This window comes from Gobio gobio (assembly GCF_949357685.1).
Source record: "Gobio gobio genome assembly, chromosome: 14".
Taxonomy (NCBI): domain Eukaryota; kingdom Metazoa; phylum Chordata; class Actinopteri; order Cypriniformes; family Gobionidae; genus Gobio; species Gobio gobio.
The window spans coordinates 40,917,058-40,944,672 of NC_137107.1; the positions used below are offsets into that span (position 1 = coordinate 40,917,058).

At 36.2% G+C, this 27,615-nt stretch overlaps 3 protein-coding genes across 6 annotated transcripts in view; 2 read left to right on the forward strand and 1 right to left on the reverse strand.

The window, feature by feature from the left end:
- The window catches only part of LOC307137479 (uncharacterized protein), an 890,992-nt gene that overhangs the window by 579,212 nt on the left and 284,165 nt on the right, over positions 1–27,615 (forward strand). The window lies entirely within an intron of this gene.
- s100z (S100 calcium binding protein Z) lies at positions 1,885–27,361 on the forward strand. 4 transcript variants are annotated; one of them, XM_079835154.1, is made up of 5 exons: positions 6,103–6,450; positions 9,864–9,984; positions 19,357–19,543; positions 19,906–20,062; positions 26,847–27,353. In XM_079835154.1, the coding sequence occupies exons 4-5, from the start codon at positions 19,922–19,924 to the stop codon at positions 27,003–27,005; spliced, it is 300 nt and encodes a 99-aa protein (XP_079691280.1). In that variant the 5' UTR covers positions 6,103–6,450; positions 9,864–9,984; positions 19,357–19,543; positions 19,906–19,921; the 3' UTR covers positions 27,006–27,353. The 4 variants fall into 4 exon arrangements, with proteins under 4 accessions (XP_079691279.1, XP_079691281.1, XP_079691280.1 ...); XM_079835155.1 differs by lacking the exons at positions 6,103–6,450; positions 9,864–9,984 and adding an exon at positions 1,953–2,058; XM_079835152.1 differs by having other exon boundaries at positions 6,310–6,450; positions 19,357–20,062; positions 26,847–27,361.
- On the reverse strand, positions 5,427–6,392 carry ch25hl2 (cholesterol 25-hydroxylase like 2; the record flags this gene model as incomplete). The annotated part of the gene is made up of 1 exon (XM_079835151.1): positions 5,427–6,392. One exon carries the CDS (start codon positions 6,390–6,392, stop codon positions 5,520–5,522), a length of 873 nt encoding a protein of 290 aa, XP_079691277.1. The 3' UTR covers positions 5,427–5,519.

Genomic DNA, 27,615 nt, shown 5'->3' on the forward strand with positions numbered 1-27,615 from the left:
TATACCTTTTTTAAGTGCTATAGAAAATGCGCAGATCATAATATGTGCAGTTATAGTATGTGAATTACTATTCTTATACGTGCATTACAAAATCATGCAAAAATGCAAATATATTTAGAGAATTCTAACTCTTTTCCTTACAAATATACTATATTTGTATCCAACCTACACTCTAAAAAAAAAAAGGTTCTAAATTGCACCAAAAATGGTTCTTGGCTCGTAATCATAGGGGAACCTTTTTTAGTGCTATATAGCACCAATTTTGGTGCTTCAGTGGTTCTTCAGCGGTTCTTCAGAGGTTCTTCACCGGTTCTTTGACTAAGGTGCTATATAGCACCTCTGAAGAACCGCTGAAGAACCACTGAAGCACCAAAATTGGTGCTATATAGCACTAAAAAAGGTTCCCCTATGATTACGAGCCTTTTTTTTTAGAGTGTAGTGTCTCTGGTATGGCCTTATGAGATTCCATTGTGGTACAATGTTGAGGCAAGGCAACACACAGTTTTTTGTTATTTGCTCTAAAACATTTGATGATATATAATGTAGAGTTCTTGAAAATACTTCTTTACTTACCAGTGAAGGTGACTCAATATTTTTTGTAGATGATTAACTGGATGGAAATTAGTGAAAAATGCACTTTTCATTGGAGAAAATATGTGACCTGTGCACATGTGCTGAAACAGGACACAAAATGGGCCCCTGTGGGTCATGTGACCATTTTTTTGCACTTTCATTGATTAGTTTTTGAGTTCTTCTAACAACACTGCTTTGCACTAAATTTGATCTTTTATGAATGACTACAGTATCTCTCAGTCTGTTAGTCAAATGATGGATGAGTATTGAACACAGCGACATCTACTGTACACATCTGGTAAGTGCAGCACTTGTTTTTTTCATGTATTCAGTGGTTGTTCAGAATGGAGTACAAGTGTACAGCACTGTATATACTTTGTACTACTATTTTAAAATTATTTGCAAAATATGTGATATGTTTCAAAAAGGTAGTATGTTTAACTGTTGTCCCATGACCACTGTTGCATGGATAATTCAGCAAGTGTTGTCTATCATCCCAGAAAGAGTTATTTTGCATACGTAATCCAGTTTTTAAAAGGGCTATATGCAACTTTTTCCCCAAAATAAACGTAACAATAGCCTTTTTATTTTACCATTTATGACTCAAACATCTCCTGATGAGCATACTGACACCTTGTCCGCTCACAGTGGGTGCACCTATAAGCCTGTATCCTATTTTTCCTATTTTGGGTCGTTTTTTTCCCGCGCTGTCTGCGGATGTGACGTCACCACCGCTGCGAGAGCGAGCAGAAAATAAGAGCAGTTCTGTTTTTTGGCCACAGGTGTCAGTCGCGAGTTTAAATTTCAGAAAAACACATATAGCCCCTTTAAGTAAAAATTGCCACTATTGGCAAGAAAGAGAGAGAGAAAAAAACCAAACACATTATGAATTAATAGGGTGCTCTGCTGTTTTTTGGCAGATGTGGTAGGTCATCTGGATATGGCATACAACATACTTGCATTCTGTACACAGTACATAACTACTGCAAAAATGTAACATTTTGCATTATACATTAGCCAATCAGATCAGTGAACAGTGAACCGTGATGATTTATTCTGAGATACAGACCTGTTTTGCATTTTGATGTCAGTTTGGGTGATCTCATTGTTTAATACAAATGTAAATGAAAGGTGAAAATGTTTCTGGTTATCTTTTACAATAGATCATAGATTATTCCGATGAGCATGTAGGTGATTTCTACCATGTCACATCACTCAGATGTACACAGTTAACCTATTTGTGTGTCTCAGTATTATCTTATCTCTCCTGCATAACTACTTGTTTAAAACACAGTCCACATTTTCTCCCAGTTTCCACATTCCTAAAGGACCCCTCTGTTGCAGTGCCAGAGGGGGAGGCGTCCACAACAGTGCCTGATGGGAAATGGTCCAGGGTTTCCTGTGCTGAGCTGCAGATAACAACTTACTGTTTAGAGAGCTCAGCCTGAGGTCTTCAGAGATACTGAGCTGCTGGACGAGAGCCAGGTACCGCTCAGCCTCGCATGCACAAACCCAGCAAAGCTAAGATTTTCATGGTTGTTTGTTTATTTGGCCTCCTCCGAGCTAGTTAAAGGTTACAGATAGCACCTCCGCCCCCTTTGCTAAAGGTCTTCCGTGTTATATGACATTGCATGCTGGTATCTTACTGTGAAAAAAAAAAATTCAGAATCATATTTGAAATTGTTCAGTTCCTGGAGTCATAAGCCAACTTTATCTGAATCTCTCTCTCTCTCTCTTTCTCTCTCTCTTAAAGCATGGGGAGCTATTCTCCATGTGCCAGAGGGATCAGTAGGAGGCTGAAAGAGAAGATGATTAATTAGCATTGCCTCTCCACTTTGGCTGTAGACTGATCTCAGCCCAGATCCTCTGCGGGCTTCTCTTATGTAAAACTGTGGAATAGCATAGCGTGGCATAGAACCGAACGATGGCAGAAAACAAACACTGCATGCTGTGGCGTATGTTCAAGGCGGTTGGACATCCATATCCTGAAATGTAAACACATTGTTCTTATAGTTCATGAATTGTGTAATCATCTACGTTTTCCCATTGTCGTATCAATCCATAAAAGTACTCCATACAATCTATTTTCTTAAGTCGTCTGATAGCTTTGTATTAGATACGGAGCAAAATTTAAAGAGATAGTTCACGCAAAATCGAAAATTCTTTTATAATTTACTCGCCCTCATGTCAAACAAAACCTGTTTGATGTTATTTCTCTGCAAAATCGTAGAAGAGAATATTATTTTGTTGTTTCAACGGTTTTTGTGGGTGAAATTTGAGTCTGACGTCCTTCAAAATATCTTCTTTTCATGATGAAGGGACGAACTGTCCCTTTAAAGGTGCAGTGTGTAATATTTATGAGGATCTATTGACAGAAATGCAATATAATATACAAAACTATGTTTTCAGTGGTGTATATAATGAACCGTTAGGTTTTTATTACCTTAGAATCAGCCATTTCTATCTACATACACCGCGGGTCCCCTTACAGTGAAGTCGCCATTTTGCGCCGCCATGTTTCTACAGTAGCCTTAAATGGACAAACTACTCTACAGAGCGCTAGCTACTCTCTGTCATCTTTGTCCTGTGTCAGCCACCGTAGCTTCTCTATGTGCTTCGAAAGGGAGGGGTGAGCAGTGGGCAGTTGCAATTCGCAAACCCACCACTAGATGCCGCTAAAACTTACACAGTGCACCTATAAGCCAAGCGGCAACCTCCCCCAGTTTCTCTTGAAGCCAATACAGAAGTGACTTAAACTGCAATTCGTCGACTGGCCACTAGAGACAGGCTCCAGAAGGGAGCAGAATCTCATTGAGGCCCATGTTAAAATGCCCAACTTTACAGCAGAAAAAAACATGTTTACAGCCTGGTGTAAATTGTGGTTTTGGTCTATACGGTTGATTTTTTTTCCTTCATGACAACTGTGAGGGGGGTGAATTTTTTTATAAATCATTCGTTTACATTATATAAAGGTGGATAGCCGTTTATCCGCTGTCTGTTAGTCATCGCGTCACCTCAGCTCCACCCACGTCCAACCTTTTTGCCCATTTTCTGTTATCTGGGAGTGACGCGCGATGACGCGCTGCCAAGATGGCAACGGCTCTACCCTCGACCCTACTTCAGAATCCTATGGATGACGTCACGTACACTACGTCCATATTTTTTTTACAGTCTATGCTATAAGCCTTGTGCAGTCCTCAAAAGAGTTTACAGTCACTTTTTTTTTTTTTACTTTCCATATCATGATTAGTCATGTGACATGCAAGAACCAATAGTGTTCGGGTTCAGTGATGTCTGTCCTGGTGTGATTTGTCAAAAAGCGCCTTTTTTAAATGACCACAAGCGTAAATGAGATTTCAGAGATCTGGTGGCTTAATTTTTGGTCTTCAGAAGTCTTGTAATATGGTGCAAAACTCTGAACGTCTCATGTTGCGCTTCACAAAAGAGAGAAAATAATATGGACTGGGAATGACATCGAGGGAAGTAAATACTGACAGAATTCTCATTTTGTCCCTATGCAGCCCTCCCTTTAAGCCCTAGGCAGTTCTCAAATGCCTTTATAGTCGTAATTTGATTGGTCATTTGACTTATGAGAACCAATATAATTTGTCTTCAGTGATGCCAGACTTGGCTTAATAAGTGGCAAAAATAAATTTTGGTCTGTTTCTCACACAAATCTGTTGTTTGGCTTCAGAAGACTTTGAATATAGCGCACAACTTTCGTTATATGGTGCTTTTTGTCCTTTTTTTAACAGCTTGACTGTATAAATCACCATCCACTTTCACTGGAAGAGCAGCTCAGACATTCTACCGAACATCTGACTTTGTTTTTCACGAAAGAAATAAAATAATATGAAGGGTGAGAAAATTGACACAATTTTTTTTGCACAAACTATCCCTTTAAACCTTATGCAATTTTCAAATGTAATTTTCAGTCACATTTATATGAAACTTGATTGGTCATGTGACGTGCGAGAACCAATAGCGTTGAGCCTCATTGACTTCCAACCTGGCATGATGCATCAAAAGGTGCCACTTTTGAAATGAACACAAGCTCGAATGAGATTTGAGAGCTCTGGTGGCTTCAATTTTGGTATGTTTCTCGGTCAGCTTTTTAAATCACCATCCACTTTTACTGGAAGAACAGCTCTGACATGTTGCCGAACATCTCATTTTGTGTTTCATTGAAGAACGACCACAATATGAAGTCGGAATGACATGAGGCCGATTACATCGATAAAACTCTCATTTCAGTGTGATCTGTACCTTTAAACTAATTGGCAAGCTCATATTGTCTGTGCTTTGAGCACTTTTTTTATTTATGTTAGCAAAGGCAAGCAGCACCAGAGATGATGTAAGCAGTCTTAGCGCTTTCTAGCAATCACTGTTAGCCAACATGCCTGTGTGTTCACACAATGTTACTTCATACGCTCCTCTCCCCTAACGAATGTAACGGTCAGTGCTTTTTTTAGAGCAATCCAAAGGTTGCAAAGGTCCTCAAATGCACATCATCACAGCTGAAGGTAAACTTAACAAACAACAGCGTTTTATTGACTGAAGTTTAGTGAAAAATACAATAACAAGCATCGGAACACAAGGCATTGTGAACACACGTAATCTCTTTAAAAAGACATCGCGAACATAAGGCCAAAACTACTAACCTGAGATATCCCACATAACCTCGAAAAAAATTGGCCAATGCTGAAGAGGTTTTCTTTTTCATTTTAGAAAAATAGATAGATTTGCAAGAAAAGACACTTTATACATTCAAGAACCGTTGGGAATGTTTAGCTCCACTTCTTCTCCTCTAGTGGTTTGTTAGTAAGACACTTGATCTGCAGTTCGGGGGAGAAGATGAATAGCGGCGGGGAATGTGTGAGACAGGGCGGGACAGATGGAGCCAAAGGAGAGAGATGAGAGCGAGGGTGTGAAAGGGAAAGCGAGCCTCAGGCTTCCTTTTCGTCCTTTTCTCTCTGTGTTTTTGTCTTCACAGGAGCCGGCATGGTCGCCGTGCCCCCCAGCCAGTCCCAGTGAGCGAAGAAAGGCGCAAAGTTGGTGCTCGGCAGCTGATGGTGAGCGTCGTGCCGCAGCGCGCCGCCCCAAAGGCCGAAGGGAACCAGGCGGTGCATCGCCCAAGGGAAGTCGTACCCGCAGTGGTCCTCGGTGGACACCCAGATGTTGAACAGCATGAACGCCCAGGCGGTGAGACAGTGACACTGGAGCAGCAAAGGATCCACGGTGGTCCAGAAGCCCACGCTGAAGAGCTCCCAGGCGGACAGGTATTGCGTGACCAGGCTAAAGGTTTGCCGGTACTGGTGGTGGAGCGCATGGAAGGTGCGGTACAGCCAGCCCACGCGGTGATGCAGAAGGTGCCACAAGTAGTACTGGAAGTCGAACACCACCGTGCAGCCCACGATGCCCAGCAGGAAGGCGGCGAGTGTGGGCGCCTCGCGAGGCAGCGGCACAGGTGGCCGCCAGAGCCACTGGGCCACGGCGGCGGGGAAGATGTAGAGCAGATGGTTGTATGTGGTGAGCGCCAAAGTGGATCCGATGTTGGACCAGGTGACGGCGCGGTCCTGGTGGATCTGGTAGCGGCGGATGGAGGGCCAGGTGGGCGCCAGCAGGTCCAGCACGGTGTAGAAGAACACCAGCACCAGGTACATGAACACCGAGATGACGACGGGAAACAGCGGCGAGCGCAAGCTGCTCTCGTGGTTCTGCTGGAGGTAATCCCACATGGGCTGCAGCAAGGAGCGCTCCGACAGAGCCCAGGTTACGTTGCTGACGTCCAGCATGCCGCGCAAACTGCCAGGACTCATGGCCAGCTACGTGTTGTTGATGCAACAGCCGGCGGGCTGTTACTCCTGCGGCAGGATGGTGAGGATGCTGGCGGTGTCCGGCGGCGACTTTCTCTTGTTTTGAGTGGTGGATGTGGCTTTTTGTAAATGATCTGATCTGCACCAAATGAGGCAGGCCTTCACGCCTCTAAAATGTGTCCAAGCACCACCTCCTGCATCTGTAGTGTCTCTCTCTCTCTATCTCTCTTTCATTCTCTCTCTCTCTCTCTCACCCCCCCCACCAAGCTCCCCTTCCTTTGGTATGGTGTGTGTCTGTGTGAACGCTCTTTCATTGGTAGTTCTAGGATGATCCAACATTTGACCAGCCGAACCGTTAAGTCCCTGCACCAGTCATTTCTGACCTAGAAATGGAGAGAAAGAACCAGAGATCTCTGTTTGTTTGCTTGATATGAATCATGTGTATTGCAAACATTACAAACTACTGATGATGGAGATCAAAATGATTCATTGGTGCATTGCAATTCTGTCTCAAACGACACACAAACATCCATTATCAGAATTCAAATGTCATCGTTAATTCTGCTGAATGAAGTGGTGTAAATGTTTTTACAGGATGCATGAATCACAATTTCATATCATACATTTAAGTATACAGGGGCATACATTTCATCTAACAGTTGGGGGGTGGCAATAAACATAACATTTCTCAAGAGCAATTTTTGAAGGGGACACAAATAATACAGCCAAAATCGTACTTGTAAGATGTACCACAAAAAAAACATTTTATACTTTAGGTGCACTGAGAAATTATCTAATGGTGGGACTCAAAATGTTTCTAACGCATTCTTTGTCCCGTTTGCATTTGTATTGTTTTACTACTTACACAATGATTTTAAGTATACATCATTATATTATTTACAATACTCAGCATGTTTTTTTAGGGGGGACAGTCCTGTCAACCCCCCCCCCCCCCCCCTCAAGCTATATACGCCCATGATCTTGGTACAGGTTTTATGGATATTTGTCAATGTAAAGATTGTTATTGTTAAAACTGTTAACTGTAAAAAAAAATGTTAATTGAAATAAATATTGGAAAACTTTACTTTAAACTAAAACGGAAATTATAAATATTTGAAAAAGTTAAAATGATACATTTTTAAAGAAATTATTATAAAATAAAGTTAATATAAAAATAAAAATGAAATCTACAAATGTAAATGCATACAAAATAAATACTATAATAGTATATAAATAATACAATTATTTTTTTTTTTTTAAATGCATCAGAAATTGGATTGTGAGATGTAGCTCATTAAAAAAAAATGAAAATATTGTCATTATTTACTCATATTATTCCAAACCTATATGACTTTTTTTCTTCCTCGGAAAGCAAAAGGTGAATTTGATGGGTTGGTCTTTTTATGCATTTTTTCATAAATTAGACTGTGCTAAATTCACTCACAGTTTCTCAGCCAAAGCTATGACTTCAGAAGGTTAACACTCTTAAAATAAAATAAAACATTTATCATTAACTAGGCTCTTTTTTTTACTAGTTTTATGGTGCTTTTGCATCCTTTTTGTAAAGCTTCAGTTCCCATTCATTACCATTGCACAGGGGAAATATCCACATTCTTCAATATTTCTCCATTTTTGTTCCACAGTTGGTAGTCACTGCGTGTTTGATATGACACAAGACTGAGCTTTAGGTTAACTATTCCTTTAACCGCTTTAAGTTGTGTTTGTGTAACAGACAATTGTTGAAACGGATAGAGCAACTGTCCTCAACATTACAGCAGATTTGAGTTTTTACCACATCATCTCATCATTTCCTGTTGCACCTTTAAAAACCTTCTATTAATATAAATTCATTAGCATGACATTTACATAAACTGACATTTTCATTAATATTCATATGTTTGTCTGGCTAGACTTGAGTAGAAAATGCATCTTAAACAACCCATCTCCGTATAAGGATGAGTAGGCCTGCACAGCCCAGTTTTCTCTCTCTCTCTCTTTTTCTCTTTCTGTCTCTCATTAATCATAGCTTTTCTGTCAGCCCTTCACTGAGATGAAAAGCCCTTGTTTATATTTTGGTGTTTTTCAGACCAGGAAGTTGCAGTTGGGTGTCACTGTGGTCAAGCATTAATCTTTTTACAGAATAAAGTTGTTTGTTCAAACAGAAAAAAAAGCTGAGAGCAGGACAGGGCAGACAGCCACTGAGCCGCTCTCTGTGGAGTCAGTAATGATCCACTTCTCACGCAAAAAAAACATTCTTCATGATAGGGATCGTTCCTTGATTTGCATGATTTGTTTTGAGGATATATATATATATATATATATATATATATATCTGTAAACTAATTACCAGAGGATGTATGAAAAAAAATCACAGAAATTGGTGTAAAAAAGACTAGATATGAACCACTTAGGACTGAATCACTTGAGACTGATTATGCTGTTTGACATGCCTAATGCTTAAAGGTGAAATGTGTCATTTTTTTAAGATATTAATGTACAGTTCTGGGTAGTAACTGATTACTTGTAATCTGGATTATGTAATCAGATTTTAAAAATGATGTGTTTGTAGTTAGATTATGTTACAGTTTGAAATACTCAGACTATAGTACATTTTATTGATTACATGATTAGCCTATAATATTCACACAATGGCAGTAAATCATTCATAATTCAGTGATTTCCCTTATTATTCTTTTTCATTAAATATTAATTATTATTTGAACTCAGTAAGTCATTTAACCATATGTCTTTGGAAGGTGTTTGTCTTTCAAACTAATTGTAAATTGTAATTCAATTTTTTAAATTTAAAATGTTATGATTTATTTAATTATTAGCTTTTCATTAAACTCACAAACCCCCTGGAGTTCCTTCGTAAACCCCAGTTTGGGAAACCCTCGTGTAATGTAATGTTTAATGCACTTCATGTTATTGATATGTTTTTCTCTTTGTATTTTTATATCAATATAATACAATATTATCCTATTCAATTCAATGTAATAAACGAGTTAAGTCAAAAGTAATCTAAGAGTAATCAAAAATTATATTACCTAAAATGTAATGTAATGTAAAATGATTGTTACTAACTACAGTTTTTGTCATGTAATTAGTTACTGATTACAATTTGTAAGTAATATACTGTATATGTAAGATATTAATATCAATGCATAAAAAAATAAATAATACAATTGACTTGACTGTATTCCAGCAGGAATGTGACATTTTAGACTGACTATTTCAAGTATGTGAAGACTGGCTGAACAACACGACTTAGTTACATGGGGGGGAAAAAAGTCCAAATATAGGCTATTGTTTTGTTGTTTCACAGGATAACTTTCCTTTTCGAATGAAATGTGCCTTTCCGCATCTTTCTATTGCATAACAGTGTGTCTTTGTTTATGTCATTAGCATAAAAGTGTTTTCAGCCTTTTTTTGTGATCTGGTTGAGACTTGAACTGGCATTGTTTCTCATCGCAGATGCACAATCAAAGCCACTACAGCTTGACGGAGTTCACTTGCTGCGAAGAGCTTTCAGGAGCACCAGGATTAGTTGTCTGCTCCTGTAGCTGCTCAACTTGCTCGTCATCATCTGGTTGCAGTGAGTTGTCCATTTCTAGCCTGCAGCTTTCACAGACGTTTAATACAGGCATCAGGTATTTCACCTTTGCTCTTCTGGAGTTTACACTCTTAGAAAAAAAAAGAAACTTAAAGGGTTTTATCAGTATTATCAGTAAGTATTGGGACACCCGTCCAAATAATTTAATTCAGGTGTTTCAATCACTTCCATGGCCACATGTGAATAAAATAAAGCACTTAGGCATGCAGACGCTTCTACAAACATTAGTGAAAGAATGGGACGCTCTCTGGAGCTCAGTGAATTCAAGCGTGCCACCTGTGCAATAAGTCCATTTGTGAAATTTCCTCACTACTAAATATTTAACGTCAACTGTTAGTGGTATTATAACAAAGTGTAAGCAATTGGGAACAACAACCACAAAGTGGTAGGCCACGTAAAATCACAGAGTGGGGTCAGCGCATGCTGAGGCGCACAGTGTGCAGAAGTCGCCAACATAGAGTCAATAGCTACAGACCTCCAAACTTCGTGTGGCCTTCAGATTAGCTCACGAACAGTGCATAGAGAGCTTCATGGAATGGGTTTCCATGGCCAAGCAGCTCATCCAAGCCTTACATCACCAAGTGCAATGCAAAGCGTGGGATGCAGGGGTGTAAAGCACGCCGCCACTGGACTCTAGAGCAGTGGAGACGTGTTCTCTGGAGTGACGAATCACGCTTCTTTGTCTGGCAATCCGATGGACGAGTCTGGGTTTGGCGGTTGCCAGGAGAAAGTGTAAAGTTTGGTGAAGGGTGGATTATGATGTTGGGTTGTTTTTCAGGGGTTGGGCTTGGCCCCTTAGTTTCAGTGAAAACAACTCTTAATGCTTCAGCATACCAAGACATTTTGGACAATTTCATGCTCCCAACTTTGTGGGAACAGTTTGGGGATGGCCCCTTCCTGTTCCAACATGACTGTGCACCAGTGCACAAAGCAAGGTCCATAAAGACATGGATGAACGAGTTTGGTGTGGAGGAACGTGACTGGCCTGCACAGAGTCCTGTCCTCAACCCAATAGAACAACTTTGGGATGAATTAGAGCGGAGACTGTGAGCCAGGCCTTCCCGTCCAACATCAGTGCCTGACCTCACAAATGTGCTTAGAAGAATGGACAAAAATTCCCATAAACACACTCCTAAACCTTGTGGAAAGCCTTCCCAGAAGAGTTGAAGCTGTTATAGCTGTAAAAGGGTGGGCCAACTCCATAATAAACCCTACGGATTAAGAATGGGATGTCATTAAAGTTCATTTCTATGTTAAGGCAGGCGTCCCAAAACTTTTGGCAATATAGTGTATATAGAACATTTTAGAGGTGCCCATCATGGGATCATTATATGGATAGCTACTGTGTTACCTTTTCTTTTTCTTCAAAATTACAATTAAATAATGTGTCAATGCATAGTCAATCCTTCTTCCAAAACCTTTTTTTGTCTTTGCCTATTACCATAATAACTGTTTATATTTTAGACTGGACGGGATGGTTTTCGCGGGAAATTGCGTACATATACGTCACTCGTCCGTGCCTCATCATATCCATAAATAGTGAAAAGTTGCTCCTGAGTCCTGCTAGTTTCACGTGTGTATGTTGTGGGAGTGGTGGCATAGTTTAGTTGTCACAACAATCGAGAGAGGTTGAAGGTTTATTGAACGTATAAACTGCCTCATGAAGCTCTCTGACAGAGTTAATTGTAAAGCATTATCTATTGTGAAGGGTCATATTCATCTGCTGAAGCACAACCAAAAGAATGTTCTTCCATGCAAAATGCACACAGTTAGGCTACATAGTGCCAACCTGTAGCTAATCTGCAGATAAACAGACAACATGAATATGTTAGGCTAGCTCTTGTAAACAACTAGCCTACAATACTTCTTAAAGTGTTTTGTATTTTCTTAAAGTTTTCAGGTCATACGTCACTTTCAGGTGCTACACAAGGGTCTTTTGGTACAAGGAGAACAGCATGTGCCTCCAATCCCATAAAAACCTATTTATGATTAACCTTAAACCCTTAACTGTCACCATCCTGTTTGAGAGTAGAGAATGCACTACCAACACTTAAATGGTTGTAATTCAAAAATGCTTTGAAATATAGACCTCTAGTCTTGTTTTAAAGAAGACCAAACAGATTATTGCTCAAGTGAAAGCACTTCGTCCCACAGGTGGGACGCCTGGTGCTCTTTTTTTGATCGCCTTTTTTCCGTATCATATATTTAAGTAATTATCATAAATTAGGTATCATTTGAAAGCTTACAAACTCAAAATTCGTCCTGTGAAAACCGTTTTGAAATCGGACATTGTGTTACCATGGAAACGGTAATCTAAATAATTCTAGCGGGCTCCTCTCCAAGTGGGCGGTGTCATGTTTCATATTACAACAATTATTTGAACTACTTTATAATCAAAATCTTTTCCAATCTTGACAAAACACATATTGTCGGAAAGATCTGAATCTCAAGGGTGCATATTTGGTGACTGTTTTGTGATGGAAGTGATATTTAGACAGAAATTTACAGGAAAAGGCATAAAAAAACAAACAATGGAATTTAAATGACACCCGGTGGCTATTTGTGGTATAGCGCCTAAACAAAATCTCATGGGAACTTCAATTTTTGTGATTTCAACTTCAAATTTGGAACACAACTTGGTTAGACAGACGGCTTTGATTTTATAGTAATTTTATAGTAAAACATTTTTTAGTACAGTATTTTTCATTTACAGTAAATTTAAACTTCCATCACTTTTTCATACTTTCATATTTTGAATTGCACTTCAGCAATAATCTGCAGAGTGTCTTGTTTAAAACAAGACCAAACTTAGGTCTATATTCCAAAGCATTCTTGAATTACAGCCCTTTAAGTTTGGATAGTGCATTTTCATGTGTATTCTCAAAAAGGGGGATGTCGGGTTAAAAGAAATTTAAGTATTATGGTTATGCAAGTTTAAATTTACTGTAAATCAAATGCACTGCTCTAAACATTTTATATAAAATATATATTTTACAAAATAATGTTTACTCTGAAATTCCTATAAAATCAAAGACATATGTCTAACCAAGTTGTGTTCCAAATTTGAAGTTTATATCACAATAAAAAGAAGTTCATGTGAGATTGTGTTTATGTGCTGTAACAAAAATAGCCACCCTGTGTCACCCACATTCCATTGATTTTTTTTTCTGATGCATTCTCCTGTAACATATATATTTCTGTCCAAATATCCCTTCTATCACAAAATAGTAACCAAATATGGAACCTTTCGACAATGTTTTGTCAAGATAAGAAAAGGTTTTGATATTAAACCTGACACCACCCACTAACGTAGGAGCCCCTAAAAGAATTTAAAGTACCGTTTCCATGGTAACGCAACGTTTTCACAGGACGAATTTTGAGTTTGTGAATGATACCTAATTTATGATGATTACTAATATATTTGATTAGGAAAAGTCAATAAAAAAGAGCGCCAAGCATCCCGCCAGCGGGACGGTGACAATTATACGGTGATTTTTACGTTTTTTGCATTGGATTATATTTTAACCTGGGGTTATTTTTACCAGACCATCTATAAGACACTGTGATCTTTATCCAAGTAATGTTAGTAACGCACAGATCTGGTGTAGGGGAGAGCAGGTCACAACCTAACACTTTTTGACTTTCTTAGTTTGAGTAAATCCACTTGGGGTTCAGAGAATTTCTTTTTTCCCCACATTAATTTCACACATGAAGTCTAGTACAATTATGTGGTTTTGTTTCATTAATACAGTGTATACTTTTTTTTTTATTTACCCCGAAAGAATGGAAGTGAAATGTGACAACATGCCCCGTAGGTGGGGTACATTGTAACATGTGAGGGGCACATTGTGACATGACCAAATGACAGCTTAAAATGTTATCTGAAATTATCAAAAAATAAAATATTTTGTCAATAAAATACAATTATTAAGTTTTTGAAATAAAATAATGGCATTTTTTAATCATTACAAATTTTTGAGTTTGACAACAAACACATTGTTAAACACAGCTACAGCATAGTTAAAAAACATCATAATAAATAATAATTTCTCAACACTGACTCATTATTCACCTTTTTCTCATGGTTTCTCAATAGAATTCATAAAAGTATAGAATATAATATCATAGTTCTGATCGGGTCTCAATGTGACAACACACCCCACCTGCACAACTGGGATTTAAACCGTGGCTTACATCTTCTGCTGGTTAGATCAGCATTAAATAACTATCTAAACTGTTAAAAACAGATATAAGATTACAATAATATCAAATTTGTCCTATTTTAAATAAACACAAAAAAAACTGATGAAAATAAACTTAAGAAATTTATTTTTGCTATGGTTAAATAATGTTCAGTGATATCTTCCAAAGATTTTAAAATTTTGGCGCAATTTTTTCTCTAAATAATGTTGATATGGCAACTAGTAAATACACTGAGTTTCTTCATCCTGGCATGTGTGGAAAGTTTTAAACCAACTAACCCCGCGTTAGGTTGTGCCACACTCTCCCCTAATTTATACCACCTTAAACTAAACCAGTGCAAATAGAGCTTTAATCAACAAATACTAAAACATTAAATAATATACAGTTCAAAAGTTTGGAGTCAGTAGGTTTTTTTTGTTGTTTTTTTAATGGAAGTGGACAATAAGTAGCTACATACAATATAGTGTCAAAAAATATTTCTGTTTCAAATAATTGCTGTTCTTTTGTTTAATATACCACGAGTTTTCCACATCGATATAATAATAAATAAATAATAAATATATAATAAATAAATGTTTTCTGAAGGATTGTATGACCCAGTGTGTATGTGTATCTCACCACAGTTGTACTAAAGTGTTACTAAACTAAAAGTGTAGTTATAGGTAAATAAAATAGAAAAATAATGACACTGCCAAAGTTGAGCCACTAGAGGTCAGAAAAACATCGCCATTAAAACAGTAGGCTATCCAGAAACGAGCCGTCACAAGATGTGATGAAACTACCACGTGCTGCATTTTGCTGTTTACTTTAATGATGTTTAGACAGCTACAGTAGTATAAATACTGCGAATTTATATGAAAACTCATTTTCGTGACTATATGGGTCACTCATGATGAATGCAAACTCAATAGGTTCTCTCACTCCAATTCACACCGCAGTACGAAGGGAAACGTTTCATCATCTTAATGAACGGAAAACACTTTTAGCTTTCGGGGTGGGGGTGAAACACACCTGAGCCTCATCCTGACCCCCTCTGCTCTCTCTCTCTCCCTCAGGTGGAATCAGGAGGTAAAAAATAGACTCGTCTTGATCCTTTGAGAGAAAGAGACATCTCGAAACACGACGACACTTTATTAAGTCGACCTTTTCGCTCTTTTATAATATAAATAATAAATCAATCTTCATTTTCACAAATGAATATCCTCATATTTGAAGTTGTTTTTTAAACCTAGGAGCAAACTCCATGGGATTATTAGCGCCGTTTTAGGAAAACAAGAACGCCGCGTACGTCATCGTGTCCCGTTCCTTCGAGCAATAATAGTCGTGACGTAAACGCTTTTGCTCGGAGGATGTTGCTGGAGTTTCCAATCGAAGCACTGAACCTTTCTGAACAACCAGACAGAATAGGACAAAAACAACTAGATGTCTATTGTCTATTCACACCCGTCCTGGCTATATAAAGTTCAAATAGGCCTAATCGTTTGATAAATGTTTTAATCCTACAATAACGAAAACGTTACAGAGGAACGATATCGATTTCATTTTTTCCCCAGCAGATGAACGATAAAAAAACGCCAGCCAATCAGAATTAAGTGACTTTAAAGAGCTTGAGCATTTTTTAAAAAAAACTGCAAGATTGGGCGCCTGCTATCATGATTCTTGGTGTGAACTGGCCTTTAATTAATTAAACCACACACTGTACTATATCACAAGTGAAACGACCTTCAAGCATATCCATCTCTCTATCCATCTGTGTTCAGAATCTAGTCTTGTTCAATGAATCACTAATAATCACATGATTTAATAAATAAGCTCCAGTCAAGTGATGAGCCAAGTACAGAACCTTAATAATAGTCTCTTATCTCCTCTCTCACTCACGCTCTCATTCCCCATATGCTGACAGAGGTAAAAGGCAGTGGTATTTGATCAGTTGCAATGACTTAATGACCAAAATGAGCTCTTTTGCATGAGTCAAGGTCAGAGATGCTGATGTCTGACGAATCGCTTTTAGAAGGGCTTGATAAGGCAGGCTTCCCTATATAATTCTTCTAAACTTGATTAAACATGTAGCCTGCCAATTGTGCTGCGGACATGAATTAAATTGAATCATGTGAGACGTCAGATTCCATGACTCTGAACCCTTCGGCGCTCCAGCTGTATGGAGACATGAGGGTGGGCCCTTTTGACGTGTACAGAGGCCCCATGTGAGGGCCCTGGGGGCCTCTGCCATCCAGGCAACAAAATGTCATCATACTGCAGTCAAAGGAATTTCATGTAAATCAATTATATTGAAAACACATTTTCTTGTTGTGTCTTTTACTGCTTTGCATTTTGTTTTAGTTTCTGTTAGCAATGCCAAGTCCGGAAGTGGGATACTTTTACACTGTTGTTTGTAGTTTTTATAGTCCCCTGGAAAGCGATTGGGCTAGTTTTGATTAGCAATTGAGTGGGTTTTGTTGTGCCGACCTGGAAACCCTGATTGTAGCTTATAGATGAAAGCATGTATTTCCATAATTGTCCATTCTTGCAAGAGCTGTTTTGGTGTTGGTCAACCAGCATAATATTTCTGATGAAGTCTTGCTGGTTAAGCTAGTTAATCAGGCTAGTAAAAGTTTGGGGGTCGGTAACATTTTTTTAAAAATGTCTTTGAAAGAAATTTAATTTTCTCACAATGATCAAAGCTGAATATTCAGCATTATTACTCCAGTCTTCAGTGTCACATGACCCTTCATAAATCATTCTAATATGATGATTTGCAGCTCAAGAAACATTTCTGATTTTTAAAAATGTTGAAAACATTTGTGCTGCTTCATATTTTTATGGAAACTGATACATTTATTTTCAGGATTCCTCAATGAATATGAAGTTGAAAAGAACAGCATTTATTTGAAATATAAATCTTTTGTAACATTATGAAATGTTTACTGTTATTTTTTTTATAATTTTAATGCATCCTCACCGGATAAAAGTATTATTTATTTTTTCATTTGAACAGTAGAGTATGAATGTCATTGCATTATATAAAAAATTATTATACAAGCACACCTTTCAAATGAAATGTATCACAAAAATGATTTGTGTTAAAACAACCCAATCTCTGGGTTATCACTGGGTTAAAACAACCCAATCTCTGGGTTAAAACAACCCAATTGATGGGTTATCACTGGGTTAAAACAACCCAATCTCTGGGTTAAAACAACCCAATTGCTGGGTTAAAACAACCCAATCACTGGGTTATCGCTGAGTTAAAACAACCCAATTGCTGGGTTAAAACAACCCTTTCACTGGTTTAAAACAACTCAATTGCTGGGTTAAAACAACCCAATCACTGGGTTAAAACAACCCAATCACTGAGTTAAAACAACCCAATCGCTGGGTTATCGCTGGGTTAAAACAACCCAATCGCTGGGTTAAAACAACCCAATCACTGGGTTAAAACAACCCAATCACTGAGTTAAAACAACCCAATCGCTGGGTTATCGCTGGGTTAAAACAACCCAATCACTGGGTTTAAACAACCCAAACTCTGGGTTAAAACAACCCAATTGCTGGGTTAAAATAACCCAATCGCTGGGCTATCACTGGGTTAAAACAACCCAATCTCTGGGTTAAAACAACCCAATTGATGGGTTATCACTGGGTTAAAACAACCCAATCGCTGGGTTATCGCTGAGTTAAAACAACCCAATTGCTGGGTTAAAACAACTCAATTGCTGGGTTAAATCAACCCTATTGCTGGGTTAAAAAAACCCAATTGGTGGGTTAAAACAACCCAATCACTGAGTTAAAACAACCCTATCGCTGGGTTAAAACAACCCAATCGCTGGTTTTAAACAACCCAAACTCTGGGTTAAAACAACCCAATTGCTTGGTTAAAATAACCCAATCGCTGGGTTATCACTGGGTTAAAACAACCCAATCGCTGGATTATCACTGGGTTAAAACAACCCAATCGCTGGGTTAAAACAACCCAATTGCTGGGTTATCACTGGGTTAAAACAACCCAATTGCTGGGTTAAAACAACCCAATTTCTGAGTTAAAACAACCCAATTGCTGGATTAAAACAACCCAATCGCTGGGTTATCACTGGGTTAAAACAACCCAATCACTGGGTTAAAACAACCCAATTGCTGGTTTAAAACAACCCAATCTCTGGGTTAAAACAACCCAATTGCTGGATTAAAACAACCAAATCGCTGGGTTATCACTGGGTTAAAACAACCCAATCGCTGGGTTAAAACAACCCAATCGCTGGGTTAAAACAACCCAATTGCTGGGTTAGTCCATTTTCAACCCAACTTGGGTTATTTTTAAGCCAGCATTTTTTAGAGTGTAACAAAAAAAAGATAAAAGAATGCCTGTTTGTATAGTGTATGTATAGTGTCGCTAACGACCCGAGGTGTGTAACATTGTAAGTCTATTTTTTTCTGCACAAAAATAATTGTATCTTTGAGGACTGAATAAGTGTTATTCACCTTGTCTGATACACAATCATGAAAACAAAAGAATATGAAGCATCATCAGCAAAACTTGAAATGGCTCAGTGATTTACTGCGGAGCAAGTGCTGAACGCAATCTAATATTACTGTCACTGTCACTTGATGGTGGATCTGGTGAAGAAGCTGTCAACGATTAAAATATTGATTTTGAAGATGCTGAAAATGATCATTTTTGGGAATATGTTTGAGATGGTGACTATGAGGCAGATGCTGAATGTACTGGAAATGAGCTCTGGTGAGGACAGTGATGATAATATAAAACATCTGCTCAAACTGAACCCTTCCAAGCTCCAAAAAGTAACAAAATATGCTTTATTTTATTCTTCTGTAATTGTTACTCTAATATCAGGAGAGTTTTATATTATCGTGAAAGGTAGAGATCCAGCCGTGTTAGATATAGATCCGGGTCACTAAAGACCTGAATATGTAATAATGATTGGTGAAACATTCATGCATTTAAAGGTTCATCTGATTTCATGCATTCACTAAAGCTCAGAAAAACGGCAATAGATTCAAACACATTGATGACTAATAAAAGTGAAGTTAGTCCATGCTCTGTGTGTGTATGTGTGTGTGTGTGTGTATCCGTCTGTATGGAGGGCTCTCAGGAGGCCGCTGCTCTTTTATTTTTGGAGTGTGTTTTCTGTGCAGGTGTGTGGTAGGGTGCGGATCAGGATCACAGGGTTACTATGGTGCAACACCTGAGCTACATCACATCGTCACAACAACAGAGGAGGTTCCTTTCCTGTAAAGGTTACCTCATAAACAACTTCACCCACTCCAGAAAACACTTTGATCGCAAACACACACACAAGTTCACTTCTCTGCTCTGAACGAGGTAAGACACTTTTCTCTTCTCTTCCAACAAACTTTAGACTTCAGTGGATACTTGAAAGAAGGCTAGTAATTATTTTTTACACTTAAAATTATTATTTTTAATAAAGTATTTTGACTGTGGCATAATGGTATTTTGATCATGCTACTAAATGATCATCAAATTCATGTGCCATAGTAGTGCTATGGCACCATGTCCAGGAAAATATCATGATATGTTTGAAGTGTTTTTTTGTGTGAATATGGCCACTAAATGGCACGCCAGAAATGTAACCTTTAAGCTAGAACCCTATTGAAAGCATTACATAATGACCAGGGTTGTGTTGGGTTGAACTGGACGTGTCTCCTCTCCGCTCCGCTCCACAGGTGCTCTGCTGCAGCCATGCCCAGTAAACTGGAGGGAGCCATGGATGCTCTCATCACGGTCTTCCACAACTACTCGGGGAGCGAGGGAGACAAATACAAGCTCAGTAAAGGAGAGCTGAAGGATCTTCTAAACAGCGAACTCACCGACTTCCTCATGGTTAGCAATCAGATCAGAAATGTTTATTCTGTTCACACAGTCTCGGCTTTTGCTTGATCACTTGCGTAGATCTTACGATATGTTATTGGTCCCAAGGGGCTTGCATTATATAAAATCGGAATGTAACAAATCTTAATCCACACTGTAAATATATATATATATATATATATATATGCACATTTAGAAAATATAGGCTATAATTATTATGCATATTATATATTTTTGTGTTTATTTATTCATAAATTGAATTATTAATATTTATTAATATAAGAATTTATACTATATATATACAGATTTAGAAAATCTGTAATTATTATACTTTTTGTATTTAATTATTAATCATTTTAATGTATTCATTATTTATATATATATATATATATATATATATATATATATATATATATATATATATATATATATATATATATATATATATATATATATATATATATATATATATTTGTTATTAAATATAATTTATACTATATATACACTTTTAGAAAATATATAGTTATTATACATTTTTTTATTAATTTATTAATTTATTTAATTTATTAAATGTATATTATATTGTATTATATAATTATATTATATTGTATTATATTATTATATTAAATTATAATATATTATATTAAATTATATTATATTATATTAATTATATATTATATTATATTATATTAATTATATTATATTATATTATATTATATTATATTATATTATATTATATTATATTATATTAATTATATTATATTATATTATATTATATTATATTATATTATATTATATTATATTATATTATATTATATTATATTATATTATATTATATTATATTATATTGTATTATATTGTATTATATTATTACATTAAATTATTATATTATATTATATTATATTATATATTATATTATATTATATTATATTATATTATATTATATTATATTATATTATATTATATTATATTATATTATATTATATTAATTATATTATATTTATTATATTTATTATATTAATGATATTATATTATATTATTATATTATATTAATTATATGATATTATATGAAATTATATTATATTATATTATATTATATTATATTATATTATATTATATTATATTATATTATATTATATTATATTATTATATTATATTAATTATATTATAATTATTATATTATATTATATCATTTTTCGATGTACATTTATGAAATGCACTTTCTGTGAAGCTGCTTTGAAACAATGTGTATTGTGAAAAGCGCTATACAAATAAATTTGAATTGAATTGAATTGAATTGAATTATATTATATTAAAGTAATTATATTATATTATATTATATTATATTAATTATATTATATTATATTATATTATATTATATTATATTATATTATATTATATTATATTATATTATATTATATTATATTATATTATATTATATTATATTATTTTTTATAATTTTAATTATATTATAATAATTATATCTTCTTAACTTTTATAAACACACGTTAAAAGTGAAAATGTACATTGTTCTCCATAAGGAAATATTTCTATCTGACCTTACTCTCTAAAATAACTTTTGTTGGCATAACCTAATGCAGTCAGGTTGATTCAGTCAAATTAAATGATATACTTGTCTTTTTTAAATTAAGTTACAAGTTAAAGGGGCTATATGCGTTTTTCTGAAATTTAAACTCGCGACTGACACCTGTGGCCAAAAAACAGAACTGCTCTCATTTTCTGCTCGCTCTCGCAGCGGTGGTGACGTCACATCCGCAGACAGCGCGGGAAAAAAACGACCCGACAGAAAATAGGAAAAATAGGATACAGGCTTGCAGGTGCACCCACTGTGAGCGGACAAGGTGTCAGTATGCTCATCAGGAGATGTTTGAGTCATAAATGGTCAAATAAAAAGGCTATTGTTACGTTTATTTTGGGGAAAAAGTTGCATATAGCCCCTTTAAGCGGTAACAGTACATGTTACCGCAAGACGTTACCGTAGTGCAATTGTCACAATCAAGGATTATACTGGATTTTGACATTGTCTATAGAAATAAAGTTATTTCTAAATGAATATTATTAATTTGCAGCTTGTTTCTTGCAAGCATTGATGGAAATAGTCATTTTGGAATTTAAATAATGTGAACTAAGCAATCTTTTGACCGTTTGACCTTTTGTCACATGAGAGCTGTTATATGAACACACAGAGGGAAAAGTTCAAAGCGCTTTCTTTCCTTCAAGAAAAAAGCCCATAACATCACCTCACTGACTGCTTAGCCAACCCTAAATAATCCTTTAATTCCATCTATTAAGATTTAATATTTCATCTTGACATCCAACACATATTCCCGCTCTTATTTATGTGAGTGAGCTTTTGGCTCCGGCGTGTTGATTAGTGATAATGATTTGGTTAATTTCGCCATGAACTTTTCATCTTGTTGACTGTGTCTGCGTTGAATTCATTTCGTGTGTACACAGGCGTGTAATTCCAGCTCACACACTGGGACAGACCACTTGGTGAGCTGGCTGCAAATCTGAGGAAATGAATTAAATGAATTATTTCTTTCCCATCGGATACATTATCGTTACATAAAACTAGCCCCATTCATAACTGGGAAACTTTATCTGAATATTAATGAGACGAAGTTCATGAAAACAGAGCTGATGAAGTAGGGTTTCCACGCAGATCCTTTTCGTATCCGGCATTTGAGCTGGCTGTGTGTGCGTGTGTGTGTGTTACTACTATTTCATTAAGTAATTAATTACTAGCTACTAATTACATCTTCAACAGTGTAATTAGATTACTGTAATTACTCTCTCTGAATTGCATTACTCTAATATTGCATTACTTACTAAATACTTTCTTATTCCCATATCAACCTCGACCATATGAACGATACAACATTAAACTACTTTACATTTTTTCAAATGAATGATATGACATTTCATAAATTATTAAGTATTTCAAGGGAGATGGCAAACATTTTAAGATTAGATGTTAAAATTTTGATGTTAAATCCAATATTGTTTTAAATAGAATTGGTAGTATTGAATGCAATTACATCAGAAGTAACTGCAATTAAAATAACAGACAAATTAAGAGTATTCCCTTATTTACTAATTAAATTACAGTAATTCATTAGGGGAAAGTAATATCTTTGCACCCAACAAAGAACGTATCCAAATCATATTTCATCTCAAAATTAAAATAAAGAAATAATAAGTAATATTTAAATGATTAAAAATGAATTACTGAAGGAAAGACCTAATTTTAGGAACATTATTAGGGTTTTTTGTGTTATTTTTAGTGCTTGGCAATCGATTAATCATGATTAATCGCATCCAAAATAAAAGTTTATTTTAGATAAATATAGACATTTTATATATAATTCCATATTTTTCTTAAATACATACATGCATGTGTGTGTATTTATTTATACATAATAATTATACACAGTACACACACATATATTATGTAAACACAAACTTTTATTTTGGGTGCGATTAATTGCGATTAATCGATTGCCCAGTACTAAAAATTAGGGGAAAGTAATATCTTTCACCCAACAAAGAACGTATTCAAATCATATTTAATCTCAAAATTAAAATAAAGAAATAATAAGTAATATTTAAATTATTAAAAATGAATTACTGAAGGAAAGGTCTAATTTTAGGAACATTAGCCTATTAGGTTTTTTTGCGTTATTTTTAGTGCTGGGCAATCGATTCATCACGATTAATCGCATCCAAAATAAAAGCTTATTTTAGATAAATATAAACATTTTATATATAAATACTTATTTTTCTTAAATATATACATGCATGTGTGTGTATTTATTTATACATAATAATTATACACAGTACACACACATATATTATGTAAACACAAACTTTTATTTTGGATGCGATTAATCACGATTAATCAATTGCCCAGCACTAAAAATTAGGGGAAAGTAATATCTTTCACCCAACAAAGAATGTATCCAAATCATAGTTCATCTCAAAATTAAAATAAAGAAATAATAAGTAATATTTAAATGATTAAAAATGAATTACTGAAGGAAAGGCCTAATTTCATTATTAGGGTTTTTTGCGTTATTTTTAGTGCTGGGCAATTGATTAATCGTGATTAATCGCATCCAAAATAAAAGTTTATTTTAGATAAATATACATTTTTTATATATAAATACATATTTTTCTTAAATATATACATGCATGTGTGTGTATTTATTTATACATAATAATTATACACAGTACACACACATATATTATGTAAACACAAACTTTTATTTTGGATGCGATTAATCGCGATTAATCAATTGCCCAGAACAAGGTTATTTTATGATTTTTTGAAAATGTTTGCATTGTAATTAAAAAAACTCAAATTCCCATTAATACACACGCATATATATATATATATATATAGTGTGTGTAGTATTAAATGATATAGGTTAGGTTAGTTTCTATTGTCATGTCTTTTTATTTATTTATAGTGATTTACATAATTTGTGCTAATTTATACTAATTTAAATGAAAAATACAGTTGAATGCAACTGAAAAAAAGTAAAAACTGAAGAGTAGAATGTTATGATTGCATTTTGATTATGGGGACAAATGTGCATAATTGTCATGCAAATAATTTTAATGGTTCAAAAACAGGCTTTTTTTCGCCCCTTACGTAACATAATTATTCATTTTCTTCATTAAATTTTTTTGGGTGAAATATGAGCTGGATGTGTTTTCGTGAGATGTGGGTCTCAGCTGTGTACGCATCATCAGAAGGAGGCTGTTGCTTACGCATCATCAATTACTGGCTGGAACACAGCCCGATATAGATTCTCACCTTTCCCTCGCCACTACACACTCTCTCTCTCTCGGGAGTGTGTACTGTAACACTAGGAGGCAGGAAGAGTAATGAGTGAGATGTTAAACTGTGTCTGGTGGCTTAATGTGTTAACCGCACACACACAGATAGTCAATCATACCGTGTAGCCACAGGCTGATGGACTTTGATGGTTTTAAAGTCACGGCTCAATGGTTACCAGTGGCACGACTGGGATGGACGCACGGCCATTGGGTTTTGCCCAATCGTGCTCACGTGGAACAAATGTCAGGATAGACAGATGAACATCTGTGAGTCTGATCTGATGATGTTTTTTGGATGGTCTGGAAATAGGCTATTGCAACAAGGATCATTGACGTACAAGTTAGAGTTAGTGCTCATATCAAAACAAACATAGACAACCTTAAGCAACTTTTGTAAGAAAACAATGCATTTTGGCCCAAGGGACCTGCATTGTAAGGGTTGAATACAACAAATCTTAATCCAGACTGATTTTACTTAATCAAAATATATTAATTAATTAATTTATAAACATGAATATACATGAATTTAAATAAGTCAGCAACATAACAAAATATTAACATAATTATTTTTAAATATAAAAAAATGAAACAGTCTGAATACTTTCAGAATCCACTGTGTATATACACTGTATAATACTCCTAATGTTGTGTTGGTCCCCCTTTTGCTGTCAAAACAGCCCTGACCCGTCGATGCATAGACCCCTGAAGGTGTGCTGTGGTATCTGGCACCAAGATGTTAGCTGCAGATCCTTTAAATCCTGTAAGTTGCGAGGTGGGGCCCCCATGGATCGGACTTGTTTGTTCAGCAGATCTCACAGATGCTCGATTGGATTGAGATCTGGCGAATTTGGAGGCCAAGTCAACCCCTCAAACTCGTTGTTGTGCTCCTTAAACCCATTCCTGAACCATTTTTACTTTGTGGCAGGACGCATTATCCTGCTGAAAGAGCCACAGCCATCAGGGAATACCGTTTCCATGAAAGGGTGTACAAGGTCTGCAACAATGCTTAGGAAGGTGTCAAAGTAACATCCACATGGATGGCAGGACCCAAGGTTTCCCAGCAGAACATTGCCCAAAGCATCACACTGCCTCCGCCGGCTTGCCTTCTTCCCATAGTGCATCCTGGTGCCATGTGTTCCCCAGGTAAGCGGCGCACACGCACCCAGCCATCCACGTGATGTAAAAGAAAACGTGATTCATCAGACCAGGCCACCTTCTTCCATTGCTCCGTGGTCCAGTTCTGATGCTCATGTTCGCTTTTGGCGGTGGACAGGGGTCAGCATGGTAACCCTGACTGGTGTGCGGCTATGCAAACCCATACGCAAAAAACTGCGATGCACTGTGTATTCTGACTTTTTTCTATCAGAACCAGCATCAACTTGTTGAGCAATTTGAGCAACAGTAGCTCGTCTGTTTGATCGGACCACACAGGCCAGCCTTCACTCCCCACGTGCATCAATGAGCCTTGGCCACTCTTGATGACCCTGTCGCCGGTTCACCACTGTTCCTTCCTTGCACCACTTTTGATAGATACTGACCACTGCAGACCGGGGACACCCCACAAGAGCTGCAGTTTTGGAGATGCTCTGACCCAGTCGTCAAGCCATTACAATTTGGCCCTTGTCAAACTTGCTCAAATCCTTACGCTTGCCCATTTTTCCTGCTTCTAACACATCAACTTTGAGGACAAAATGTTCACTTGCTGTCTAATATATCCCACTCACTAACAGGAGCCGTGATGAAGAGATAATCAGTGTTATTCACTTCACCTGGTCGTGTGTGTGTAGTATTTTTAAAAAATGCATATAGAAAATATTATATATCTTATTTTAATATGGCTGGAATGTTGATTTGACCAATAAATGCACAATATAAAACTGATATATTACATGCTGTGCTGAGTTGTTTTGTTTACCCTCTCTTTGTTTAGTCCCAGAAGGACCCCAATCTGGTGGAAAAGATCATGAACGATCTGGACTCCAACAAGGACAACGAAGTCGACTTTAACGAGTTTGTTGTGCTGGTGGCGGCGCTGACGGTTGCGTGCAATGACTTCTTCCAGGAACAACAGAAGAAGAAAGGCAAATGAAACGGATGCATGATCCCTGCATGTGTAATGCTCTATGATGCATTAAACCATTTGTTATGAACCATGTTATGAGTCCTCGTGGCCTTACGTTAGCAGCTGTCATTTCCTTGATTTCTTTCCAAAAGCAAACTGAACATTAAATAACTTTTTTTATATACATTTCAATTATTTAAAATGACATTTTTCTGAAATGAAAGGAATGTATTTGTCATAAGCTGATTGCTATACTTTGTATTCTACAAGCATGTACGATAATAATATTTCTGATGGTGTGTAGACATCTCTGCGAGCTCTGCTTCTAAGTCAGTCTTTTTTCATTCTTTAAATTATTAAAGTCACCATGAAATGAAAAATGGACGATTCTTGTTTTTTATGGAATATTGCAGAGTTTATTATAAATGATTTATCTATGCACATCATTATTTTTTTAATTAATGTGCCTTCATAATCTTTAATTAAAATAACTTCCCCTCCCTCTTGCAGCGACATCTCATCTCTTCTCTGATGTTTACTGGCCTGAGGGCAGGGCAACCTGTCACTCACATAAGATCTGTCATTCACATGAGAAAATGATTACATTGGAATTATGGAGTTTGGGGTGTCTGTTTGA